General features: G+C 43.8%; 1 protein-coding gene across 3 annotated transcripts in view; it reads right to left on the bottom strand.

Annotated features, from left to right (window-relative positions):
* Window positions 1-26,063, bottom strand: part of ATXN10 (ataxin 10) — a 164,693-nt gene that overhangs the window by 112,508 nt on the left and 26,122 nt on the right. For all 3 annotated transcript variants that reach the window (XR_004621014.1, XM_034644421.1, XM_019803351.2), the window contains exons 4-5: window positions 12,005-12,101; window positions 9,222-9,380 (exon numbers count right to left, since the gene is read on the bottom strand). Coding sequence is in view for 2 of the 3 variants with exons in the window: in XM_034644421.1 (XP_034500312.1) it covers window positions 9,222-9,380; window positions 12,005-12,101 (256 nt within the window). In the remaining variant the exon portion in view is untranslated. The remainder of the gene's footprint in view (window positions 1-9,221; window positions 9,381-12,004; window positions 12,102-26,063) is intronic.

Raw genomic sequence — 26,063 nt, 5'->3', positions numbered from 1 at the left:
AAAATCTTTAAAAAAAAAAAAAAAGATCAAATGCTCTTTCTTGTTTTTCTTTATGGTCTGTCTCCCACACCAAGCATATTTAAATTACTACTAATAAAACAGCAAACATTATATACTGTTTACTGCGAGCCAAACACCACTCTAAGGAACAGCTTAGTACATAAAACATGGTGTGTACTTTTCTTCAAAGCATTCATCTGGCACATTATACATTTATTGGAGGGGGGGTTGCTCATTATCTGCCTCTCACTAACACACAATGTCTGAATTTTGACTCTCCAGTGCCATGAACAGTACCTGGCACACTTCAAACTATCGGTGATCGTGACTAAATTAATTTATGTTTAGAGTGAGCACCTGTAAGTTTTCTGAGTTTCCTACAAGCCTGCGCAGAATAGGAGTGGTTTCCACCTCACGAGTTCTCCAAGATAAAAGCACATCGGATCCTCAGGAAAAGAGCAGTTGCTCCTTGCACGGAGCCCAAAGCCCCTCGTCCTACACCACGGGGGACGGCCCTCTCCGCAGCATCCTTGCAGCAGACCCGAAATGAGTCAGAGTGGCGCTGCTCCGGCGCCGCTCCTCGGCATGAGCCAGGCCCCGAACCAGGGAGATACACGTGGGAACTCTGATCGCCAGATCGACTCAGGAGAAACTATGACGAGAACCTACAGAGGCACAGGCGGACTGCTCATTTTTCAGTTTCTCTGCATTTTTGAGTTACTCAGGTAAGTACGGGGCTGCAATGACATCAAGCTCATACTCACTGCGGTACCAGTCAGATGCAAAACCTTATGCTTTGAAAGTCACCAGAACTGAATACTGGTTCATTAGCTTTAACCAAAAATAACTAAAAAGGCAAACCCATCAGAGCCAAGGGCAAAAATGGTACCTTCCTGAGATGCTACATAGAAGAGCGTGTGGAAGAAGTACCGCCATTCAAGGCTCAGAGCGACAGCAAGACGGACAGCGCCGTTAGCCAACGCTCCTGGCGCCAGACCAACCACTCGAGTGAGCTTCCTTCCGCACAACTTTCAACACATGGGACGTGAAGTTCAAAAGCCTGGAAACGTCTAACCTAAATCAGTCTCTTTATCTGAGAAGTAAGGACATGCGGAAAGAGAGGCCCACAGTGGCTGAATGTCCTGGGGAAGGTCCCCCCCGTCACCCAAAAGTCAAGACGAGTGCCCCATCTCTGACTTCCGTGGCTGCTCTGAAAATGCTCCACTTTATAGAGCTTGTCCATTGCTAAACCAGCCCTTCTGGAAAGAAGTTTCAGGGGAACTTAGGGTCTGGTTCTTCATGTCACCTTCAGTTCAAAATAATCAAGGATAAAATTCCTACATTCTTTTTTTCTTTTTAAAGATTTTATCTTTAATTAACCTCCAAACCTAACATGGAGCTTGAACCTATGACCCAGAGAGAGATCAAGAGTTGCACACTCCACCGACTGAGCCAGCCAGCCGCCCCCTCCATTCTTTTTTTTCCGTTCAACAAAGAAGAAATGTCCACTAGTGAAGACAGGGGCATTTTTACTTTAACTATTTGGAAGACAAGAATAACTGTCACTCACATTCAATTTACACAAAAGGCAGAACAAAGCACTCTGGGTGGACATCCATGCGAACAACTGGAATTCGGTGCTATGCCACCTTATGGGGTAACACTTAGTGGAGAATACCGACGGCAAAAACACACAAAGCAACGAGGATGAGGTGCTGACGGGAGGGAGACTTTCTCTTCCAACTGGAAAGTGGTAACTGCATGGCTGTCAATTATGGGTAAGTTTGTGTTAGCTGCTGAGATTGATTTCTAAATATAATATATCCTCCATCCCAGCATGTTGCGTAAAGTTACAAGTCAAATTCTCAACTTTCACTCAGAATTCACTGCACTTATTTTCTTACCAAACATCTGCTCAAGGGAAACCAAAGACGAAGACGAGAGACCCGATCACATTCGATGTTTTCTAAGTTAACAGACTTTAAATTTGTGATTAAATTCTTTTGCAGAACAACTATGTCTGTCAATTCAGAAATTCTACGGTAGTACTGTGTGAGGGAGGTAGGGTCCCACTAATCTGAAACCTAAAATGCCACAAGGACATCTAGAGACCGTAAGACTCAAGTAACACTCCAAACTTTATGGAAAGTAGAACAAATGGTCTCGGGGGAGGGTCACAAATCTATTCTGGCAAAGGCGGAAGCTGGTGTAGAAATGGCATCGGAGGAGCAGACTGAGTTTACAAAACGACAAAACTAGAAATGCGATCCGTTTGCTAAGTCCTGAATTCCTCTCTCACACACGCACACGCACAAGCTGAATTCTCTCCCTCTGCGTGCATGAGGGTCACAGGTTTGCTTCATCTACTGCTCTCTGTTTCTGGTGCCAAAACTGACTCACGCAGGCAGTCAGAGGCAAAACTCCTGAGTCTAATCTTGAAATTCATCGTTTAAATGTGATTACAGAAAAGCTAACATTCACAAATCAAGTTGTTGATGCCAAAGCACTGACCACATTTTTACATCATTTTCCATACTGGCTAAAACCCAAAATGCACGAAGGTCCGTCTTTCCATCTCCTTCTTTCTCTCAATCTTCCTCATTATCACTGGTGTTAAAGCATGAGGACAGTTACAGACAGATTAATTATCATCCACAATGCAGTGTCCCTACGCCATGTAAAAGGTTGCTAAAAGCCATCTCTACGCTTCAAGGAGCACACGTTAAAAAAAAAAAAACAACCAAGATCAGTATGTCGTTAGTAAACGGAGGTATTCCGGAAGTGAAGGTTTTAGGGAAATCTTTTTCAAATGAGAGCCATTTATTCTTTCCATTTCCATGAAAGCATACAATGTCAAAGCTACACTTACGAATAAAACAGATTTCAGCGATTGTGAAAATCTAGAAAATTCTTTTACACTTCACTAATTAAATGAAGACTCTGATTTAAACACACTCCAGAAAATGGATGCCGCTCTCCTATTCTGATTTCTGGGAAATCCAGCCTACAGCTGCTTCCTACAACCATCTCGACAAAGCTCTCAGAGCCGCTACAGAATTCTAGTAACCTGACAGGTAAATAATCTCTTCAGGAGGTCGAATGTGAGTAACGCAAGGCAGAAAATTCTACTAGAAAAAAAAATGAGTTTTAATCTCTGACAAAGGTATCAGAGAAGCCAGGATCTCCCAGGCACCTTCACTGGGCTGTGGGATTTAGATGAATTCAAACACCCAAACCCAACCCTTGGATTCATCCCGGGTTATCTAAGAGCACGAAAACATCTTTCACACCTACGAACAAAAGGAGCAAACATTTTTAGAAGGACATTATCCCAGTAACTCCAGTGCGCCCACACTTTCCTGTGTCTCTGGTGTACCCAAACAAAAAGACCCGGTTATTGAAACCTTACATTTGTCCCTTTCCAAGAAAAGACACCAAACCCATGAATTCGTACAGCATCCAGTTTTGTACGCTTTGTCAGCTATCCCATAATGTTAGCAGGTGGGAGGGCAAAGAGTGGGCGCTCTCTAATTTTCAGAGGTGGGTTCATATTTAACAGTAAAAAGTAACAATTTTGTTGGAAGCCTCTGGACGCTGGCGTAACTCGTGTTACTGCGTCTCACTGCACCGTACTTCACGGAGAAGGCAAACTGAAGGTTTGTGGCAAGCCTGTGTCTGCAAGTCTGTTGGCACCAGCTCTCCGACATTTACTCACCTCCTGTCTCTGGTCACATTCTGGTCAATCTCACAATATTTCAAACTTTTTTATTATTATATTTATTATGATGACCTGTGATCAGTGGTTATCATTCACTGAAAGTTCAGCTGATGGTTAGCATTTTGTAGCAATAAAGTGTTTTTCAGTTAAGGTACGTACACTATTTTTGTAAGAGAAAGTGCTATCACACCACTAAATTACACTATAGTGTGAACGTAGCTTTTACGTGCGCTGGGAAACCAAAAATTTCATTTGACTCTCTTTACTCCTGCGTTCGCTTTACTGCAGCGGTCTGGAACGGAACCTGCAATATCTCTGAAGTATGCCTGTATTTTGGGATCCCATTTTTGTTTAGCAAATGCAGAGTTCCTCCCACACAAATCAAAGCGTCACTGTTGCGCGGCAGGAGACGTCAGCTGCTACCACTACCTCCCGTCCTTTTTCCTGCCTACCTCCACTGCTGACCTCTGAGAACTCTAACGTGAGCTCTTCTGAAGTGGATTTCATCTTTTGCCCTTTACTCCACGCTGCTAGAAAATCGCCAGCGATCTCAGATACTTAAATGAAATAGAATTCGGCTACAGAAAATTTTTCCGAGCAAGCAGACGCTAATGATTCATCCATTGTGTTTATGAAACATCAGCATCTGGAGGCAGATTACGTAATCTAAGTCAAGCACGATATCATACTATTTTCATGCACCAACTTGTGTTTGCGTGCAAATGGTAATTCAAATGCAAATAAATGTTCGGAAAAATAAATAATTAAAAAATTAGGTATAATTTCATAAGAACAATAAAGTTTACATTGAAAGAGTCCCAAACTGAGAAAGCTGATCCCTCACCTTTGAAATGTAAGTGGCACCACTGGCAGCTCAAGGTCCCCTGCGCGGACACAACCTGTACCCTGAACGCATTGACCGCTCCGTGAAAACACGCACAAAAATAGATCCTCAGGAAAACGGGAACACGGCGAAGAACACAACATCTCTGGTGATTTTTACAACGATGAAAGGGCCAATTCCTCAAGACGTAACAATTACAAACATAAATGTGTACCTAACCACAGAGCCTAAAAATAAGAGATGCAAAGCCCAACAGATCTGACTGGAGAAACAGAAAACAATCCACTTCCAGTAATGAGTGAACAGGTGGACGGAAGACCACCAAGAAACAGAAGGCCCAACAGGCGTCTATACGGCACCAAAATCTGAAGCCCCGATACTCTCAATGCACGTGGGACAGTCTCCGTGACAGACCAGGTGCTCGGCCATTAAACATGCTTTAACAGATTTAAAAACTAGGAATGGAATTTTACAAAGTGTGTTTCTCTGACCACAATGGAATGAAACTAAAACTCAGCAGCAAAAGGAAATTCAGGAAATACACAAATATGGGAAATTGAAATATGGTTATATAAATAACCAACAGGTCAAAGAAAAAGGTCATAAGGGAAATTCCATATAATTTGAGACAGATGAAGACGAAAATACATGAGATGCAGCTCTTACAAAGAAATTTATAGATATAAATAATACATAAAAAAAAACCTCTCATCAATAACCAAACCATCTAGTTTCTTAAGAAACTAGAAAAGGAGCAAACTAAACCCAAATAGAGAAAGAAGGATAAATAAGGATCACAGCAGAAATAAAGGAAACAGAGAATAGAAAATGAACGGGGGGGGGGGGGGGGAAATCAATGAAACCACAAGTTGGTTCTCCGAGAAGATCAAAACCCTGACAAATCTTAAGCTACAACAAGCGAAACACAGACTAAAGTAAGTAAAAATCAGGAACAAAGAGGAAACATTCCTACCAACGTCATGTAAATAAAAAGGGATTCTAAGGGAGTACTATGAATAAATATGTGCCAACATATCAGACTGCCTGGGCCAAGAGGACAAATTCCAGGAAAGACACAAACCAGTGAGACTGACCCAAGAAGAAGTAAACCATCTCAACAGTCCTATAATAGCAGAGACTGGATGCATCATCCAAAAACGTCCCACAATGAAAAAAAACCCAAGGCCAGATGGCTTCACTGGTGAATTCTACCCAAATATTTAAAGAAAAATTAACACCAGTCCTTTGCAAACTTTCCCCCCAAATAACAAAAAACAGAAACATAAGAGAAGGGAACACCTCTCAACTCATTCCGTGAGGCAAGTGTTAACCTGATACCAAAACCACACAAGGGCATCGCGAAAAAAGAAAACTACAGCCCAATATGTCTTATCAACACAGAAACAAAAGTCCCTAACAAAACATGAGCAAGCCATATCCGCAACATATAAAGATTACATACCATAAGCAGGTGGGATTTACCCCACAAATGACAAGTTGGTTTATTTTTTTTATAATAATATTTTTTATTATATTATGTTAGTCACCATACAGTACACCCCTGGTTTTTGATGTAAAGTTCCATGATTTATTAGTTGCGTATAACGCCCAGTGCACCACGCGATACGTGCCCTCCTTACTACCCATCACCAGTCTATCGCATTCCCCCAACCCCCTCCCCTCTGAAGCCTTCAGTTTGTTTCCCAGAGTCCACAGTCTCTCATGCTTCATTCCCCCTTCTGATTACTCCCTCTTTCTTTAATCCATCGACCAATGGAACAGAATAGAGAACCCAGAAATGGACCCTCGGCTCTTTGGGCAACTAATCTTTGATAAAGCAGGAAAAAACATCCGGTGGAAAAAAGACAAGTCTCTTCAATAAATGGTGCTGGGAAAATTGGTCAGCTACATGCAAAAGAATGAAACTTGACCACTCTCTCACACCACACACAGAGATAAACTCTAAATGGATGAAAGAACTCGATGTGAGACAGGAATCCATCAAAATCCTAGAGGAGAATATAGGTAGCAACCTCTACGACATCGGCCAGAGCAACCTTTTTCATGACACACCTCCAAAGGCAAGAGAAACAAAAGATAAAATGAACTCGTGGGACTTCATCAAGATAAAGAGCTTCTGCACAGCCAAGGAAACAGTCAAAAAAAACTAAGAGACAGCCCATGGAATGGGAGAATATATTTGCAAAGGACACTACAGATAAAGGACTGGTATCCAAGATCTACAAAGAACTTCTCAAACTCAATACACGAGAAACAATTAATCATAAAATGGGCAGAAGATATGAACAGACACTTTTCCAATGAAGACATACAAATGGCTAACAGACACATGAAAAAATGTTCAAAATCATTAGCCATCAGGGAAATTCAAATCAAAACCACACTAAGACAAGTTGGTTTAAAATAAAACAAAATTAGAGGCGCCTGGGTGGCTCAGTCGGACTCCTGATTTCAGCTCAGGTCATGATCTGAAGGTTGTGAGGTTAAGCCCCACACTGGGCTCCATACTGAGTGCGGAGTCTGCTTGAGATTCTCTCTCCCTCTCCCTCTGGCCCTCCCCACACACATGCGCACACTCTCTCTCAGAAAAAAAGACAAATAAAACAAAATTCATCACCAAATATACTATAGTAACAGGATAAAGAACAAAAACCTCAACAGACACAGACAAAGCACTTGATAGAATCTAACAGCTTTCATGATTAAAAAAAAAAAAAACATTCAACAAACTGGAGTAAGTAGAAGAAAATTCCTCATCCTGAAGAAGGTAACTACGGAGAACCACACTTCACATTCAGTGGTGAAAGACTGACAGCCTTCCACCTGAATTCAGGAGTGAGACACAGCGGTCTGCTCTTCACATCCCCTCAGCATTGTACTAGTCAAAGCAACTGTGTAAGAAAAAGAAAGAAAGGCAACCTGACCGGACAGAAAAAAGTAAAACTATCTATTTGTAGGTGGCATGATCCTGTATAGAGAAATTCCTTAAAAAAAAAAAAAAAAAAAGACACAAAAAACTATCAGAACTGATAAATGAGTTCAGCCCAGGTTGCAGGATACAAAATCAACATACAAAAATCAACCGTATTTCTATATACTTGCCATTAACAATCCATGGATGAAATTAAGAAAACGATTGCCCTTAAATAGCATCAAAAATAAAATACTTAGAATTAACTGAACTAAAGCTATGTAGGACTCGTGCACGAACGCACTACAGAACTTCATTGAAGAAATGAATAAGGCCCAAAAAAACGGAAAGATACCCCTGCACATGGACTGGAAAACTTAATCTAGTTAAAATGGCAGTATTCCTCAAATTCATCTACGGATCCATGTTTTGTCTACCAAAACTCTAGCTGTTTCTCTGAACAAACTGAAAAGCTGATCCTACAATTAATATGTAACACAAGGGACCCTGAACAGCCAAAAAAAATTCTGAAAAAGAACAAGTTGGAAGACTCACAGTTCTGATTTAAGACTTACACAAAGCTACAGTCATCTAGACAGTGAGGTACTGGCATAAAGAGAAAACAGAATGCAAACAACAAAATCAAAACACACAAAAAATCAAAAAGCCCGAACAGAGCCTCGGGGAACTGTGGGACAACAACAAAAGACCAAGGTTTGTGTCATCAGAGTACAGGGACTGCTCGGAGGCCCTGTGGCCTCCCACACACGCACACAGGCCATGTGGACAAGAGCACAACAGCCTGTGATCCTCCCAGAACCCAAGGATGGGAGGCCTAAGGCCTCTGAGGCGGTCTCCTTCCTGCCCCGTGGGAGGCTGCCAGGGACAGTCAGATGAGATGTCCTTCTGATGAGATACGGAGCTGTCTGCCCACCCCCTCAGAATGTGCAACTGCTTCAAGCAACAGGACATCTCCCTACGATCATCCCAGTCTTCCGGCCCCTTGTCAGCACGTGAGATGAGATCAAGGCTTCTCCTTTTCTCCGTCCACAGAAGTAACAAACTGTCTAAATCTAACAGTGGCTTGTTGTGTCTTTACTGATTACGGTCAGCCTCAGCCTTGGCCTTCCATGGCCTGACAGGGAGGCCCCGAAGGAGAGGCTGAAAAAGTATTCAAACAAATAATGGCTGGAAAGTCCCCAAATTCGGCAACATAAACCTACAGATTCAAGAAGTCGAGAGAACCCAGAGAGGATGCCCAAAGAGATCCACACCAAGACATCATAATTAAACTTCTGAAAAGACAAAGAAGAATCTTAAAAGCAAGAGGAGAGAAATGAAGCATTATGTACAAAGGTGGCGGACAGATGGACAGGACAGTCTGAACGACAGTAAATATCTCATCTGAAGAGAAGCCCACAAGACACTATCCACGTCCAACCCTGAAAGAACCACCTGGTGCAGCCACAGCCGTCCCATCTGGACGCCCCAGAAGGGCTGCGTGTTCTCAGGCTGTGTCCCAGTCCTCGCTACGTCACAAAATTCCAGACTTGCACCTCACTTCCCCTTTCCCAAGCCTCCAGGTGCTGCCGAGACACTTTTCTTATTTTGTCAACATACTAAGTTTTAACTTATTGTTCAATTATGAGAACACAAACTCTTACTCAGCAAGGAAAGTGATCTGTTAGAATGTTCTTAGGCAATCAAGTTTCTAACCCGATACTTACGGCCATTCTGACTCAGGCTGCTTTTGGTGAGCTTCAATGACATCGATGGCAATGTTCAAATTTTCTTCCAGTTCCTTCATTCTTTCAGAATTCAGGGATGTGAACAAAATCATTGACGAGTAGGCCACAATTTTTTTGTCTGGATGATTTAAGCAAGACCTTCCAAATAAAGAAATGAAAGTGTGAGCCCCAGTCAGCAATATGATAAAATAGGATTATGATGCATACATAATAATCATCCCATTAACAAATTCAGTGCCTACTGATGTTTCTAAGGATTTAATAAGTACAACACTTTGAAACAAGTACACGATTTACTGTAAAAATAGCAACATAAGATGAGTCACAACACAAAGCATCCAATATTAAAGATGCAGCTGACTTAGGACTCAAAAGCAAATACCATCTGATCAAAGAAAAAAGATAAAATGATTACATTTATAAAACATCAAAACGTTCACTCTTGTTAGAAAAAAAAAAAATCACAGGCAAAACATGCTCAACCGTTAACGACAGGCACTCTCCTTCACTAGTCATGAGGGACAGAGTGTTTAGAGGAAAGATGGTATCCTGGCAAGAAAGAGAGAGAAGGTGGAGGCAAGAGCCCAGTGGGAGTCCTGCTTCACCCACCCATCAGCTGGGCGATCTCAGGAAGGTCACTGACTTATCGACTGTCAGTACTATCGTGGGGCTGGCAGGGTTTGTTTCTTCAGTTAAACTTCGTAACACTCTCCTGCAGAAGTATCATTCTTAGATTACAGACAAAGACTGTGTGGACTTTACTTGCCCAAGGGCACAAAGCCAGTGTGTCCCAAAGCTGGAATTCAAATTTGATTATATTTGTCTCACAGACACAGGTGGAGTCAAATAACCTCTTTCCGTGTGTTTTCTGATATAAAAATGGAATACAATGACCTCCTTGGCCTAGCTCACGGGGCTTTCAGTGAGGATCAGGTGTGACGCTATCAATAAAACCACCGTGTAAACTGTCAGGACTTCTCTGACCGCCCTGTTGAAGGGCCTCTCTGTGTTTCTGTGACGGCTGGAGTGACCCTCACTGTGTCTGGCCTCACGCTACGGTGTGCTCACCTATTCCTTTACTTCCCCCACCAAAACATGGGCTTTTGGGAAGTAATAAACATATCTGAATTACCCATATTCCACTTACCTAGCTCAGAACCTCACAGATAGTAGGTATTCAGAATGTTTTAAAGGAACGTATTTTCAAGAATAAGTAATTTCTCTTTCTATAGCTTGAATTCCACAATTCTTTCCCTCCACTTAAGCTTAATTATCATTAATCATAAAGATTTTATGCCTCCAACTCTAATTATCCGCAGGAATTTGAGAGCCAGTTATAGACTCAGTGAACTATACCTGTTTAAGTCAAGTTTATCTGATCCGAACATCACCCTTCACACACACAGCCCAGAACCCTCTACCACCAGGGAAGGCGGCAGAGACTTCAGGCAGCTGCTATCTGAGCAGGTGCAGCCTTTGGGCCCACAGAGCAGCTACGCCATTTACCAGCAGTGTCAGGTCCCCCGCCTGTCCCAAAGGGGACAGCACCACCTGCCCTGCAGGGCTGCTGACCAGGACAGAGATAATGCGCAGAGAATGTCCAGCCCAGGGCCAATGAACAACAATTCCTACTCTACTGTTTACACTGTTGCCACAACCAAAGACACTCCACTCGCTGGCAACACAGCCTGGGTGAGGAGCCAGGCCTCCCACTCTGAGACAGCGCCTCTCCTATTACCTAGCCTGCCTCTGCTACCTGCGCCCTTTTTATCTCCATGCTCGACTTCTCACGAACCAGCAAAGCTGGTCAAAACAAAACAGTGACTCACCAGGAAAAGCACTACAAACCCAACTAGACAAATTGGTTATCTGCATCTTACAGCTTTCCAGATCTACCAAAACACAGAGCCTTGGGCCCGCCAGGCATATAAGAAGTGCTCGACAGGGATGCCTGGGTATCATAGTCAGTTAAGCATCTGACTCTTAATTTCGGCTAAGGTCATGATCTCAGGGTCATGAGTTCAGGCTCCACGCTGGGCATGGAGCCTGCTTGAGATTCTCTGTCTCCCTCTCCCCTTCCCCCTCTCCCCCAATAAAAAAATAAAAAGAAGTGCTCAGTAAATAAATAAATCACTAGTTCATCGCCCATACTTCAGTGAGTTATGGCTTTTTTATTTTAAATTTGTTTTCTTTTTTTTTTTTTTTAAAGATTTTATTTATTTATGTGACAGAGAGACAGCCAGCGAGCGAGAGAGGGAACACAGCAGGGGAGTGGGAGAGGAAGAAGCAGGCTCCCAGCGGAGGAGCCCGATGTGGGGCTCGATCCCGGAACACCGGGATCACGCCCTGAGCCGAAGGCAGACGCTTAACGACTGCGCTACCCAGGCGCCCCTATAAATTTGTTTTCTTATCAGTTATGGTAAACTTAGTATTTCTTAATCAAAGCTTTTATTTTCTTAAAATACAACTGACATACAATAAAGGGCGTAAATCTTAAGCGTACAGCCCAGTAAATTACTAGATATGACTACACCTCCATAACTCCCAGCTGGATCAAGACACAGAACACTCCCAGAACCCCAGGAGACGCCCTCATGACCTCTCCCAGCTCGTACCAAACCTGCCATCACCCACCAACCACCACCTCTCTCCTGAATTCTACTGTCAGAGGTTAGTTTTTCCTGCTTTTGAACTTCATGTAAATGGAACAATGTAACCACAGCCTTTTCAGAAGTCAGAAACCCTTTTATCAATATACTCACAAAAAGAGCTCTGGGAAGGCATGCACCCAAACAATAGACTGGGAATCTTCATTCCGCGAGGCAATGTTGCCTAGAAACTGTAGGCCACAGCGAAAAGCTGAGGATTTATAAAAAGTAAAAAAGATACAATTTAAAAAATGTTTGACACATTGAATAAACATATCTTAATAAAAAAAAAAATTCCACATTATTAAACAGGAGGTTTCTCTTAGCTTCTTTACCCATAGAAGTCTCTCACTGAAATGAAACTTTGAGCACAACATTAATATTAAAATGCTTTACCAAAACAATGTACTCTAAAAAAATTAATTAACTTCTTAAAAAAACTATAAATGTACACACAAATATACCTCTAATTTACATTAAATACCACTGGATTATGTGTTCCAATCAAGAGAGCTACTCTTAGACTGGATTTTGTAAAATTTAACTTAATGCTTTTAAAACAAACATCTATAACATAAGACTGCAGAAATACTGAAAGTTAAAGGATAGTAAAAAGATATATTTGGCAAATACCAGCCTATAAAGGAAGTCATACACTATTTTAAATGGGACATAGTAAACATTAGGGCAAAAAGCATTATTGGAGATTATTATTAAAAGTCATTTCAGGGGCACCTGGCTGGCTTAGTCAGTGGACCATGCGACTCTTGATCTCAAGGTTGTGAGTTCAAGCCCCACACTGGGTGCAGAGATTACTAAAGAAAATAAACTTTAAAAAAAAAAACAAAAAAAGGCCATTTCTGAATGACTTAATTCACCAGGAATATATAACAATCTTAAAATACAATTGCCTAATAATATGGCCTCCAATATATATATATATAGACACACACATAGAGGAAAACCTGACAAAAGCACAGAAGAAAGAGGAAAAATCCACAATTAAATTTGGCAGCAGTTATACATCTTTCTGGGTAACTTATAAAACAAGCAGACAAAAAGTATATTTAAAAGATTTTAATAGCATTTAATAACAACCCAGTTGACAGATTTAGGATATTTCCCCCAAAAAACTGCAGAATATTGGACAAAACCCAGAATGCTGACAACACCCCGCGCTGGCACGGATGCGGAGCAACAGGAACGCTTGTCCACGACGGGTGGGGACTCAGAAGGGCGCGGCCACCGCGGAGGAGTTTAGGTCAGTGGCTTCTTACAAGACTAAACATACTCTCAATGTACAATCCAATAACCACACACACTCCTTGGTATTTACCCAAAGTAACGGAAACTTACGTCCACACAACACCCTGCACGTTAATGTTTACAGCAGCTTTATTCGTCATTGCCAAACGAAAGCAACCAAGATGTCCTTCTGCAGGTGAACAGATACACTGTGGTGCAAGCAGACGATGAAATATTATTCAGCACTCAAAAGAAATGAGTTATCAAACTACGTATGGACACAGAGGAAACTTACACGCACGTTACTAAGTGAAAAGTCCATGAAAGGGCCACATACTGTACGATCGCAACTATGACGTGCTGGAGAAGGCAAAACTATGGAGACACTAAAAGCTAAAAAGATGCCTGGGGTGAGGACGGGGACAGTGACAACCAGAACAGAAGGCTTGAAGGCAGGGAAACTACTCTGTGTGCCACTATGATGGTGAACGCAAGCCGCTGCACACACTTTTGTCCAAACCACCCCCCAAAAAAAGACTGAACTATAACGTAAACTATGGACTTGGGGTAATAACAATGTAACAAATGTGTTACAGGTGACCTCTGAACATGTGGGCATTAGGGGTAATGACTCCACACACAGTCAAAAATCCACATACGACTTTTGACTCTCGCAAAACTTAAGTACAAATAACCTACCATTGATCAGATTCACTGATAACTTAAGTAGTTAATTAACACATATTTTGTACATTCTATGTATTATATACTGTATACTTACAATAAAGCAAGCTACAGAATTGTTAAGAGGGAGAAAACATTCACAGTGCTGCTCTGTAACAAGTCTGCAGGGACGTGGGACAGAGCAGTTCAGACCCACTGCTCAGGGCCAGTGGTCCCTCTGGTGCCAGATGCTGACAGCAGAGGAAGCTGTGCAGGAGTGGGGGCAGGAGATACCAGATACCAGATACCAGAAGTCTCCGTACCTTCTCATTTTTGCTGTGAACCTAAAACTGTTCTGAAAAAATAGTCTAGTTAAAGGAACGAGTAGCAGCACAACAGAACTGTTTAGTTACCAGAAAAACAGACACACATGCAACTCCCACCGTAGTGTGAGCCTGTGCGAGTTGTCTGACCTTTGTGAGACCCAAGTTCTTCATCATAACCCGTGGACACTACCTGTGTTGTAGAGCTGTTGTAAGGATGACATGGGAACCCAGTAACGGTGCCGAGCGTGCAGCGAACAGAGTAAAAAGGCTCAGCAGGCCACCCTCTTTACTAGCACGTCATATGGACTGGATAAATGCTGGTTTAAAGAGTCCGATTTCCAGATGTTACATGAAAACTCCTGTTTGTTGCCGTTGTCGGAGACTCTGAGTAGACACCCTGAGTGCTTACTATATAAATCCTTATTGAGAATCCTACTATTGAGACAGGGACTTTCATCCTCATTATAGAGCACAGGAGACCAAGACCCACAGAGGTTATAAGGAACCTGACCAAAGTAACATAATCATAAAGTATTACAATTCTGGATTTATTCCTGTGATTGTTATCAAACCAATGAGGTAATCTCATGCTAGCAGAACACCCACTTGGTTTTACATGAAGTTGATTAGGAAAAAAGGAAAAAATTGTTTTCAACTGCAGAATATGCAGTCTTTCCAAGGACGTACGGCGTATAGCAAAACAATACTTCACCATATAATGGAGCAGAAGACAACTCCCAACACATTTTTAAAAACTGATATACAGGGGCGCCTGGGTGGCTTAGTCGTTAAGCGTCTGCCTTCGGCTCAGGGTGTGATCCCGGAGTTCTGGGATCGAGCCCCACATCAGGCTCCTCCGCTGGGAACCTGCTTCTTCCTCTCCCACTCCCCCTGCTTGTGTCCTCTCTCGCTGCCTGTCTCTCTCTGTCAAATAAATAAATAAAAAATCTTTAAAAAATAAAAATAAAAACTGATATACAGATAATGCTCACTTATGGCACTGCAATTACGTTTATACACAATTACTTGGGGAAAATAAGCCCCCAAAATGAAAAGAAAATCCCCACATGTTTAAAATTAGAAGCATGGGGCGCCTGGGTGGCACAGCATTAGGCGTCTGCCTTCGGCTCAGGGTGTGATCCCGGCGTTGTGGGATCGAGCCCCACATCAGGCTCCTCCGCTAGAAGCCTGCTTCTTCCTCTCCCACTCCCCCTGCTTGTGTTCCCTCTCTCGCTGGCTGTCTCTATCTCTGTCAAATAAATAAAATCTTTAAAAAAATAAATAAAAATAAAATAAAATAAAATAAAATAAAATAAAATAAAATAAAATAAAATAAAATAAAATAAAATTAGAAGCAGACCCTAAATAACCTATAGGGACAGAAAAGAAATCACAATGGAAATACAGTATTTCAAACCAAATGTCAACAAAGATACCAGAAACCAAAGCTTCCAGACGCAGCTAACAGGGTACCCAGAGGAATATTTATAGCTTTAATATGCATACTTTAGGAAAGAAGAATGAAGAAAATAAATGAGCTCAGCGTTTGCTTGAAGAAATTACAAAAAGATAGGCGCCTGGGTGGCTCAGTCAGTTAAGCGTCTGCCTTGGGCCCAGGTCATGATCCCAGGGTCCTGGGCTCCCTGCTCAGTGGGGAGCCTGCTTCTCCCTCCCCCTCTGCCTGCCACTCCCCCTGCTTGTGTGCTCTCTCTCTCTACAAATAAATAAATAAATAAATAAAATCTTTTTTAAAAATTATGAAAAGAATAATAAAATAACCCAAAACAATGAAGGAAGAAAATAAAAGAGCAAGAAATTATTAAAATTGAAAGCAGTCATAAATAGAGAATATCAAGATCCAAAATGTGACTCTTCAAAAAGCTCAATACTGACTAATCTTCGGGAAAACTGACCAAAAAGGAGAAGAGGCACAAAGAACAAAGACATGAAATTTTCAGAAATGACAAAGAGGACACAGCCATGGATCTTGCAGACATAAAAAAAAAAAAAAAAGTAGGCAGAAGATATTACAAATACCTTTAGGCCACACTGCTTGAAAATTTAAATTAAATGAACAAAACCCTAGAACACGGCTAACAAAAACCGCCTCTGTAAAATATTCAGGGAACGCCTGCACAGTCTTACACCACTAGGGTCATCAAACCAGCAGTCAAAAATTTTCCCACCAAATAAATAAATAATTAATTAATTAAAAAATCCTAGACACAGGCGGCTTTACTCCCCGTTCACGTTCAAGGAAGAAATAACCTCAATTTCCACAACTCTTCCAAAAAACAGAAGAGAGAGTAGACCATCAAACCAACTTAAGGCTCACGTAACTGTGATACCTGAGTCGAACAAGCACGGTAGGAAAAAGGAAGAGAACAGAATGTAGAAAATACTAAACTATATTTCGAAATGAATCCAGTCGTATACAGCATGATGAAGCTAAACTCAGACCCGCACTGCAAGCTGCTTTGACGTCACAAAGTCAGAATTCGTGACTGACCATGTTAACCTACAAAGGGCAGAATCATATGACCATCTCGAACACTGCAGGGAACGTATGTGATGAAATTCAACACCCATTCACACTTTCAAACAACAACCCAAACAACTCCCGGCCACCAAAGACTACACGAGGGCTTCCTTAACCTAAAAATCGGTGTCCAACAAAAAACCTACAGCACACGTTATAACGAAGAGCCAACTGGAGAGAGAGTTCCTTCTGAAAGGGAAGGAGACAGGAATACCTGCTATCACCATTTCTAGTCAATGTTCTACTGAAAATCCAGGCCAACATGACAAAGGATGGCCAAACACTGGAAAAGAAGACACGAAACTTTTTTCTCCACAGCTGAAGTGTCATTTCTAATGTACATGGTAAGTATTTTTAAGTATTTAAGTTGTTTGTTTGAATTAGTAAGTCACAAAAGTTGCTGGATGCAAAGTCAATCCCTATATTGGGTTCCCCACTCAGCAGGGAGCCTACTTCTCCCTCTGCCCTTCCCCCTACTTGTGCACACACACACTCTCTCTCTCTCTCTCAAATAAATAAAATCTTTAAAAAATAAATAAAACCAAAAAATTTAAGAAATTAAAAAGTCAATAATATTTCCATCTACACAGAGAACAAGCAAAAGAAATCAAGAAAGGAGACCATGTATGAAAGCATCAAAAATGTAGCTAAAAGTGATGTTCAGCGCCACTAAGAAAAAAAATTCTAAAACTTGATGGAGTGAAGAATGACACCATGCTCACAGATTAGAGGAATCCATTTTTCTCTAGAGATCAAATGCAATCTGAGTCTGAATCCCAACAGGGTGTGTGTGTGTGTGCATGGGTGTGTGAGCACACACATATGTGTATGTGCACGTGTATAATTTTACACATCAGAGGATGTGTATGTTTGTGTGGGTGTCTGTGTAACTTGACAAGATGATTCTAAAACCGTCACTACACAAAGGGCCAATAGCTGAGACGCTGCTGAAAATCACTAGCTAAGAGGATTTGTTTTCACAAAACAGTAAGCAATCGTAGGTTAAGAGTATGGTACTGGGGCAGGAAGAGATTAATAGACCAATAGACACGAACAAAAAAGAGACTCAGACCTAAACTGGTGAAATTAACAAGAGCTGCAGCAACAGATTACTGAGTACGAAATGATCTTTTCAAAAAATAACACTGGGACAACTGGGTACCAGTACTGAAAAATGGAAATTGGACTCCTTCCTCACACAACACAGAAAATTCAATTCCAGGTACTAACCTACACTGAAGAAGTAAAAATAGAAAGCTTTTAGAAAAAACACCACAGAATAAAAAGATATTATAAACCAGACACACAAAGTAATACCAGAGGAAAACATTAACAAACTAGACTATGTTAAAACTAAGAACACCTGAGCGCCCGGGTCACTCAGTCGGGTTGAGCGTCTCCCTTCGGCTCAGGTCATGATCCTGGGGTCCTGGGATCCAGTCATGCATCAGGCCCCCTGCTCAGCAGGGAGTCTGCTTCTCCCTCTCCCTCTGCCCCTCCCCACCCTCTCTCTCAAATAAGTAAATAAAATCTTAAAAACAAAAATAAAAAACTAAGAACAATTTCTTTTCTCAAAAGACACCATCAAGAGAGTTTTAAAAACACTATCCGCCGAACAGGAAGAGATACGAACACGTAATAGGAACACGTAAGTGCCACAGGTTTTACCCAGAGATTCAAAGAGCTTTTATAAATCAGTTAAAAAGACAGACAAATCCAATAGAAAAATGGAGGGGAGGGAGGTTTGAAACACTTAACAGATATCCAAAAGGCAAAATACAGAAAGTACTCGACCCCACGGGAAAACCACAAGATTCTATTACACAACCACTGGACTGGCAAAAACCAGTCAGAAGGTAACCAAGCATTCGTGAGAATGGGGAGCAACACAACCAAAGGGTCTCTCAGGTTCTGCGCATCCCCGAGAGCCCGTGAGCTCCTGCACAGGCCGGGTTTACGATGTTTCCTAGTGGACAGCAGTTACCAGTCGGTGCCTCTCAGCTCTGCGGGAACCCTCCCCTGCCCACTCTGTGAAAGTGAAGGCGGGTCCTTCCACCGGGTCTCCTATGTCTTCCAGCAAGCGGCAGGTTCCGCCTCCTCTGTCCACAAAGGCCTCGCGGGAGGAACGCAGGCGCTTGGTTCCGGGTCGCAGGCGCTTGGTTCCGGGCGACCCCTCTGGTCGGGCTTCGGCAGCATGCTGCTTCTCCAGCGCCCGCCTCCTGCAGCGAAGTTTCCCCAGGGATGAGCGACCAACCGGATGCGTCCAGCAGCCAGAAACTTCCTCAAGATGCTTCAAAGCAACCTCCTGGTGAACAACTGCCCCTGCACCTCAAAGGGTGGATTTCCAGCAAGTGCCACCAACACGGCCTCTCAGCGACTTCTCCACCCGAGAAGTGAGCCACGAGTAGGCCCTCTCCAAAGACACTCATCTCAGCCCTAGGGGTACTGGCTGCCCGGCATATCTGCAATTCCTGTACTCTCCAGCACAGTCTGTAGTTGTTAGTGGTCAATCCCCTGTTATTTCAAGCCCTTGTGAGAGTCAGTGGTTCTTTACATTAAATTTTCCCTGTTCGAGTTATGGCATGGTTTCCATCTCCTGGATGTGCCCTCGCTGGCACAGTGATGGAGAGAAGGAAGAGGAGGAGGCAGGATCGGGGAAGAGAGGGAGGAAAGGGAAGGGGCCCCAGTGGGAACGAGAGAAGAGGGCACCAAGCACGGGCCCTAGAACACGATGATAGCTAAATCAGTCAGGACCAAGTCAGGCAGACCAGACTACTTATTTCAACAAAGAAAAATTAATATAAAGAATTAAACCACAAAGGCAACACTGAGGTAACACAGAGATTATGGCTACCACCCTCGGAACTGAAGGCACAGCACAGAGGGGAGCAAGTAAGGTTCTGAGAAGCCAGAGCTGGCAGGGGCTCTGCAGGGCTGGAACCCAGGCCTCGGGGGAAAGCGGCTGCCCAGCTACTGTGGGGGCCTCGGAAGCATGGAGGACACCTCTGAGAGTGGGACTCGGGAAGGGCCCCGGCCAGCTGATCACGGTACCCCTGCGTGAACACAAGGAGGCTGGAAGCGGGGAGCAGCTGCAGCTTTCCAAGGGAGACACGAATGAGGGGCAAGTCCTGACTTCCCTCCTCCTGCCCGCCAGCCTCCCACTAGCATCCTTTAGTAGCTGATCCTAACAGAAAGCAAAGGACAGGTGTGTTTGTGGCCTCCCAGCCCTGGCAACACAATACGAAAACAGAGACAGGGGCAAGCTTGAGTTGAATAACGACAGCCTAAGAACCAGAACAATGTGTAGCATTAAGCAATCACTAATGCGATACGGACGCGTGATTTTCGTGGATTCTTATTTTATCTTCACAACAAGGCAGACCGCATTATCTACATTTCACAGATGAAGAAATGGAGGCACAGAGTGATTAAATAAATCAGCCAAGGTCGACAGCTAGCAAGGGGCCCAGCAAAAACCCGGAGCGGGCTGTATGCCTTCAACACCAGCTCCTAACCAGGGCAGGTGCGCTGGAAGAAGCCAGCTAACGTTCGTACGGTTCACGTGGGTACAGTGATGCTCATCGGTGAAATACTTAAAATACTTCTGTGCTTTGTGGTAACCAGACACGACCATGAATCCCTGCAGGCCCACCCCTGTCCCAGCCCCTTCCTCAGGACACACCCCATACCTAAAAGGCCACCGCCTGACCGAGCCTCAGCCTCCCAGGGCCCTGCCCCAACTATGCCTGGCATGCATGCTGAGGTGTCCACACCCGCACCCTACTGTTTGCTCACTGGGTCTGAAGTGGTTCACATCAGGGCCAGGGCAGCCCATGCAGGCGGAATGGCATGTGATGAGATCCTGAGTGGAAAGAGACCGAGACACTTCTGGGGAACCAAACACCCACGTGAGTACAGCATTAAGAAGCGGGCGATGAGGTAAAGAGGCAGGAGTAATAAACGCATCTGACACCTGCTGGGTATTTACCAGGTGCCAGACACTGTGTTCTCACCATGGTATCTCATCTGACCCCCACGACAGACAACCTCGTAAGCTAGGCATTAACACGCCAGCCCTTCTACGCAAGAGCCAACCAAAGCTCTCGGGATCACCTCACTTGCCCCAGGGCAGAAGCAGCAGGGCTGGCGAAAACCAGAGGTGGCTCTTCGCCCCCCTGGAATCCAGGCCGATCAAAGAAGGTAAAATGTCACTGGAGAAGGAGCTGAAATGAAAGATTTTGCTCCACGGAAGGATTCCCACCGGGCAGCAACCCCGAGGCCATTTTAAGAGCAGGGCACTTCCGAACTTTTTAAACTTTCTAGACCTCTGCTTTGCTGGAAGAGAGGAGGGCCTGCTAGTTGGTCCAGACCCAGAGATCCGACCCCCCCATCCTCAAGACTCTCCGGGATCTGGCTTTCCCTTCCAGCCCTGTCGCCTAAGCCCTGTTCAGCCCTGGCTGAGCACGCACGGGCCGCTCCTCCGACACCTCGGAGGCAGAGGGGCTGCAAAGACGAAGGATAAGCTACGTGATGGGCCTGTGCTCCGCTCCCCACCTGTTACCGTCGCTCAGCAAGCCCGGCTCAGAGCTGAAACTGGGGCCAAACACGGAACCGCTGAGGTAAGAATACAGAGAAATACCCAGACAGGAAAACGATGAACCGAGAACTTCAAAACTGAATTAACATCATCTTAAAGAAGCGAGATACAAAACTGCAAGGACACATTCACTCCCAGACCCACAAATACAGTCAAGCGTTTGTTTGAAGCAGCCTGTGTACACGTGATAACTATTTTTCTGTCTCCTTTTCTGAGTTTTTAAAAATTACCCTATAATGAAATTATAGAAAATGTTTATAACAAAAAGCTATATCCTCATTTTTAATCCTAAGTCACAATTTAAAATGACAATTTATATTTTTGCTGAATAGTTCAGAATATTAACACTCAAATCCTTGTAGAATTTAATTTAACACACACACACAAGCCAACAATATAAGTTGGTTCTGAAAGCCAACTGACCTAACAATCACTCAGGCAACGAAAAATTAGCACTCTGAATCAGAACACAATTCCAGGAAGGAAAAGGTTTAAAGATGTCCCAGCAGCAAGAAAAGAAAACCCCAGACAAGTACTAATGACAGTTTACTTTTACCAAACAGCTTATCAAGTGATCTGTGTAAATACTGCAAATGTTACAAAGCCCCTCAAAAATCCCAACATTATTTTTACAGATTAAAAATGAATAAAGGCCAAAAACAACACCAATAATTCAATTAAAATAACTCATGCTTGTGTTTACATAAAATTTGATGAGCATAATATATTCGTCACACCACCGCAATTATTCTCTGAAAATAATACTCTAAATATTATTTTGACCATGTAATTACAGTTTTTACCTCAAGAGTGGTAACAAAATGCTGGCACAGATACGCTACTAAAAATCCACCAAGAATAAGGTTCTCACAGAGAAGCAGTCACAACACAGCATGGGCACTTCATTAAGAACCAGAATACTTTCAGAAGGCTTGTATTAGGCTTGAACTAACATACTATAAAATTTTTTTAAATTTCACTGTTGAGTCCAAATTTCACTGTGGAATTCCAAGCAAATGCAGGAACACTGTGGGCCGCCCTTTTCAAGACGAATGTGAGAAATACTAGTTAACTTCCATTTCCCTCCTCGCCTCAGTAATATCCTTCCACTCTGCCTACAAACGCATGCCATCGACATAAAGTTGAAGTAACTGGAAGTAAGACCTAAAGCAGGGGAGGGATGGCCCGTGTTCAGGGAGTGCAAGACCCCGTCTCGTTAAGCTGGCCGGTCTCCGCAAATGGATCTGTAGATTCTACCTAACTGCTAGTGTGCACAATGCAGAACTAGCCCCTAAAACTCAACAGCAGGGGCGCCCGGGCGGCTCAGTCAGTGAAGCCTCTGCCTTCGGCTCAGGTCATGATCTCAGAGTCCTGGGATGGGGCCCAGAGTCCAGCTCAGCAGGGAGTCTGCTTCCCTCCCCCGCTCCTCCCCCTGCTCGCACACACTCACTCTCTCTCTCTCTAAAATAAATAAATAAATCTTTAAAAAAAAAAATTCAACCACAAAAAGACAAACAGCCCAATTAAAAACTGGGCAAAGAACTTGACAAGACATTTCCCCAAAGAAGATTTACAAATGGCCAAAACAAGCACATAAGACGACGTTCAGCATCATTAATCATGAGGAAAACACAAATCAAAACCACAATGAGATGCCACTTCGCAACCATCAGGATGACTCTCGCCCCCAAAAATGGAAAATAAACACGGCGAGGATGTGGGGAAACTGGAATACTGCACACTGCTGGTAAAAATGTCCAACGGTTCAGCTGCTGAGAAAAGTCTGGCAGTTCCTTAACAATTTAAACAGCAAACTGACCCAGCAAGGCTACTGCGAGGTTTATCCCCACAAGAAGAGAAAACCAGGACCCCGATAAATATGTATACAGGCACGTTCAGAGCAGCGCTGTCCTCAACAGCCGAACCGCGTCACCACAGCCAAATGGTGGAAACAACCCGAATGGCCACCCATGAACGAACGGACACACAAAACGTGGTACGTGCACACAAGGGAGTATTACTCAGCCACCTGAGAAAACGAAGCACGATACCTGCCTCAGTGTACGTACACGCGGAACACATTCTGCTTCCTGAAAGGAGCCAGACCAGCAGGTACCCTAACTCTGTGATTCCACTTACGTGAGAAATCCAGAATTGGAAAATCCAAAGACACAAACAAGGCAGGGGAGGGGAAAACGGAAAGCAGCCGCTCAGTGGGTAGAGGGTTTCCTCTCGGAACCATGAAAATATCTGCAATTAGATGCGGCAGTTGACAGCGTGAACGCTCTCAAGGCCCCTCCTCGGTTGTTCACTCTCAAGTGCTTACTTGTACGCTGTGTGAATGTCGTGTCGGTAAATATTCCTTAATTAAACGAATACGACCGCAGCTGCCAAAACTGTAAACCACTCTGAACACACCTACACAACAAAACACAACACAGGTGTATGGAGACGTGCCCTCTGGCGGGCGCAGATCGGTGAAAAGCAAGGCCACCATCCACACAGCCAATCTCTCCATCAGTGACAAACTGGGTCATAAAAAGTGCCAGAAATCCACTCCTTTAAGTCTTTTTAGATCATGGACTTGCTTCAGTGAAGAGAAAACCGATTCCGTGAAATAGTGTTTTATCACATAAACACCACAGCACAAGTCTTCTGTGGCCGATCCGGCGGGGAGCACAGTGGCCCGTGGAGTCCAGGGGAGCCAGGAGGGCACGTGATATGCTGATGGAAGGATGGGGAGCAGAGGGAGGGTAATTTCAGGAGACGCGGCGCTCAGTGGGAGCGCAGGGATGGGGTTCAACGTGCCAGGGGAGGGCTGGCTTGCTCTGATGGCTCTTTAATCACAGAGTTCATGCAGTGCTTCCTCTCGGGTGTCTTATTGAGGAATACGTTATTTCCAGGGAAACCCACTTCTGCCCACCACGAAGCTTCGGCACTGCCAGCGACACCCTATCCACCACATCAGTATTTTTCAGCAATTATAGAATGCAGTACGTTCTGAACTCTCTTTCTGAATTACCATACCACACACAGACTTCAAAAATAGCTGCTTTTCCATACGACAGAGGGAAATCTGGCCTTTATCGCTGATTTTTCATCCCCCAACTTGAGCATGGAGGCTTCCGTTCTATCCTAAAACGGAGCTACAAAAAGATTTTTAAATATAAAACATCTTAAAAACACTTTCCCGCTAAACCTATGCCCTATCAGTTTCTTGACAATACTGAGAAATTACTGCTGTCCAAAAACAACGCAGAGCAAACACTTTGTGTACAGAGTCTTAGATGATGTAATTAATTCAAAAGACAACTACAATTTCCCAAAGCAAGAACTCTAAAATCAAGCAGAAAGATGCAGGAATTCTAGCAAAGGAGTTTTACATGCGCACGCAAAGGAATCACAGAACAGAAGGAGAACTAAACCAAGCCAGGCAGCACCTGTGACAGCTAACATAGCCCCCCTGTCCTCTGTGCCTCTGTTTCTCCACCTGTGTCTTCACTGCCACCTCGAGTGCCCTGCCTGCCTTCCAACAGTCACAGGTGTATTAACCTAAAGGGAAGCAGGCCTCACTGTTCAGAGGCCGCGGAAGCACGAACAGCGATATGGAAATCAATCTGTAAATCAGATCAGATTCCACAAGCTGCTGCAGATTTCTCCTTTAGAGGAAGCACTTGTTGGATTCTTATTCAAAAGAATTCTTCTAATCCACAATCTAATAAGTATATCTTCTTATAAGCTGGCCATTTCCATTGAGATTTTCTTATTTAAATAAATCAATAGGGGCGCATGGGTGGCACAGCGGTTAAGCGTCTGCCTTCAGCTCAGGGCGTGATCCCGGCGTTGTGGGATCGAGCCCCACATCGGTCCTCTGCTATGAGCCTGCTTCTTCCTCTCCCACTCCCCCTGCTTGTGTTCCCTCTCTCACTGGCTGTCTCTATCTCTGTCGAATAAATAAATAAAATCTTTAAAAAAAAAAATCAATAAAAAGATTTCATTATGAAATGACTTGGGCTTGCCCATTAAGTGTTTCAAGTCCTTGGAATAAGAGGTCGTATGTCAAAATGCTGTTTACCGTTACGATATTACGATAATAACCCCCGTCTGAAGGACAAGTATGGATGCTAATAATTTAAGAACCAAAGACATTCCAAAAAGTCTAGAAAAGCTTCCTGGTCTTCAAATTAAGAGGCATGATTTTTCTCTTCCTCCCTTGTCAACAGCTAGGAACCACCAGAGCTGCCTTCCCTCTCGGTCACGCCACATACTTGACCTACGTGACATACTGAGTCCCCTCACTGCATTGTCAGCAGGCAGAGGCGAAGAGTCCTGTCTGCTCTGCGCACTGTTGGGATCACAGCTGGCACCGAGAACAGGTGCGCCACACCCACACGTGTCGAGAGACGCTGGATGACTTCGCTGGGGCCGTCCCAACAAAGCACCGCACACTGGTCGGCTTAAACAACGGGAATTTACTTTCTCAGATTTGGAGGCTCCAAGTCCAAGCTCACGGTGTAGGCAGGGTTGGTTCCTTCTGAGCCCCTCTCCTGCGCTTGCAGATGGAGGTCCTCCCGCCGTGTCCTCGCGAGGTCGTCCCTCTGTGTCAGTGTCCTGACCTCCTCTTCTTACGAGGACCCCAGCCATAATGGATCAGGGCCCACCCGCCGGACTCCACTTTATCTTATTTATCTCTTTAATGGCCCGATCTCCAAATACAGTCACATTCTGCAGTGGTCAGAGTTGGAACCCCACCATATGGATTTGGGGGAGAGTCAGGGGGCACAACTCAGCCCAAAACAGAGC

The sequence above is a fragment of the Ailuropoda melanoleuca genome, chromosome 15 (assembly GCF_002007445.2).
Source record: "Ailuropoda melanoleuca isolate Jingjing chromosome 15, ASM200744v2, whole genome shotgun sequence".
Lineage (NCBI taxonomy): Eukaryota > Metazoa > Chordata > Mammalia > Carnivora > Ursidae > Ailuropoda > Ailuropoda melanoleuca.
This window is presented reverse-complemented; position numbering and strand designations above follow the sequence as displayed.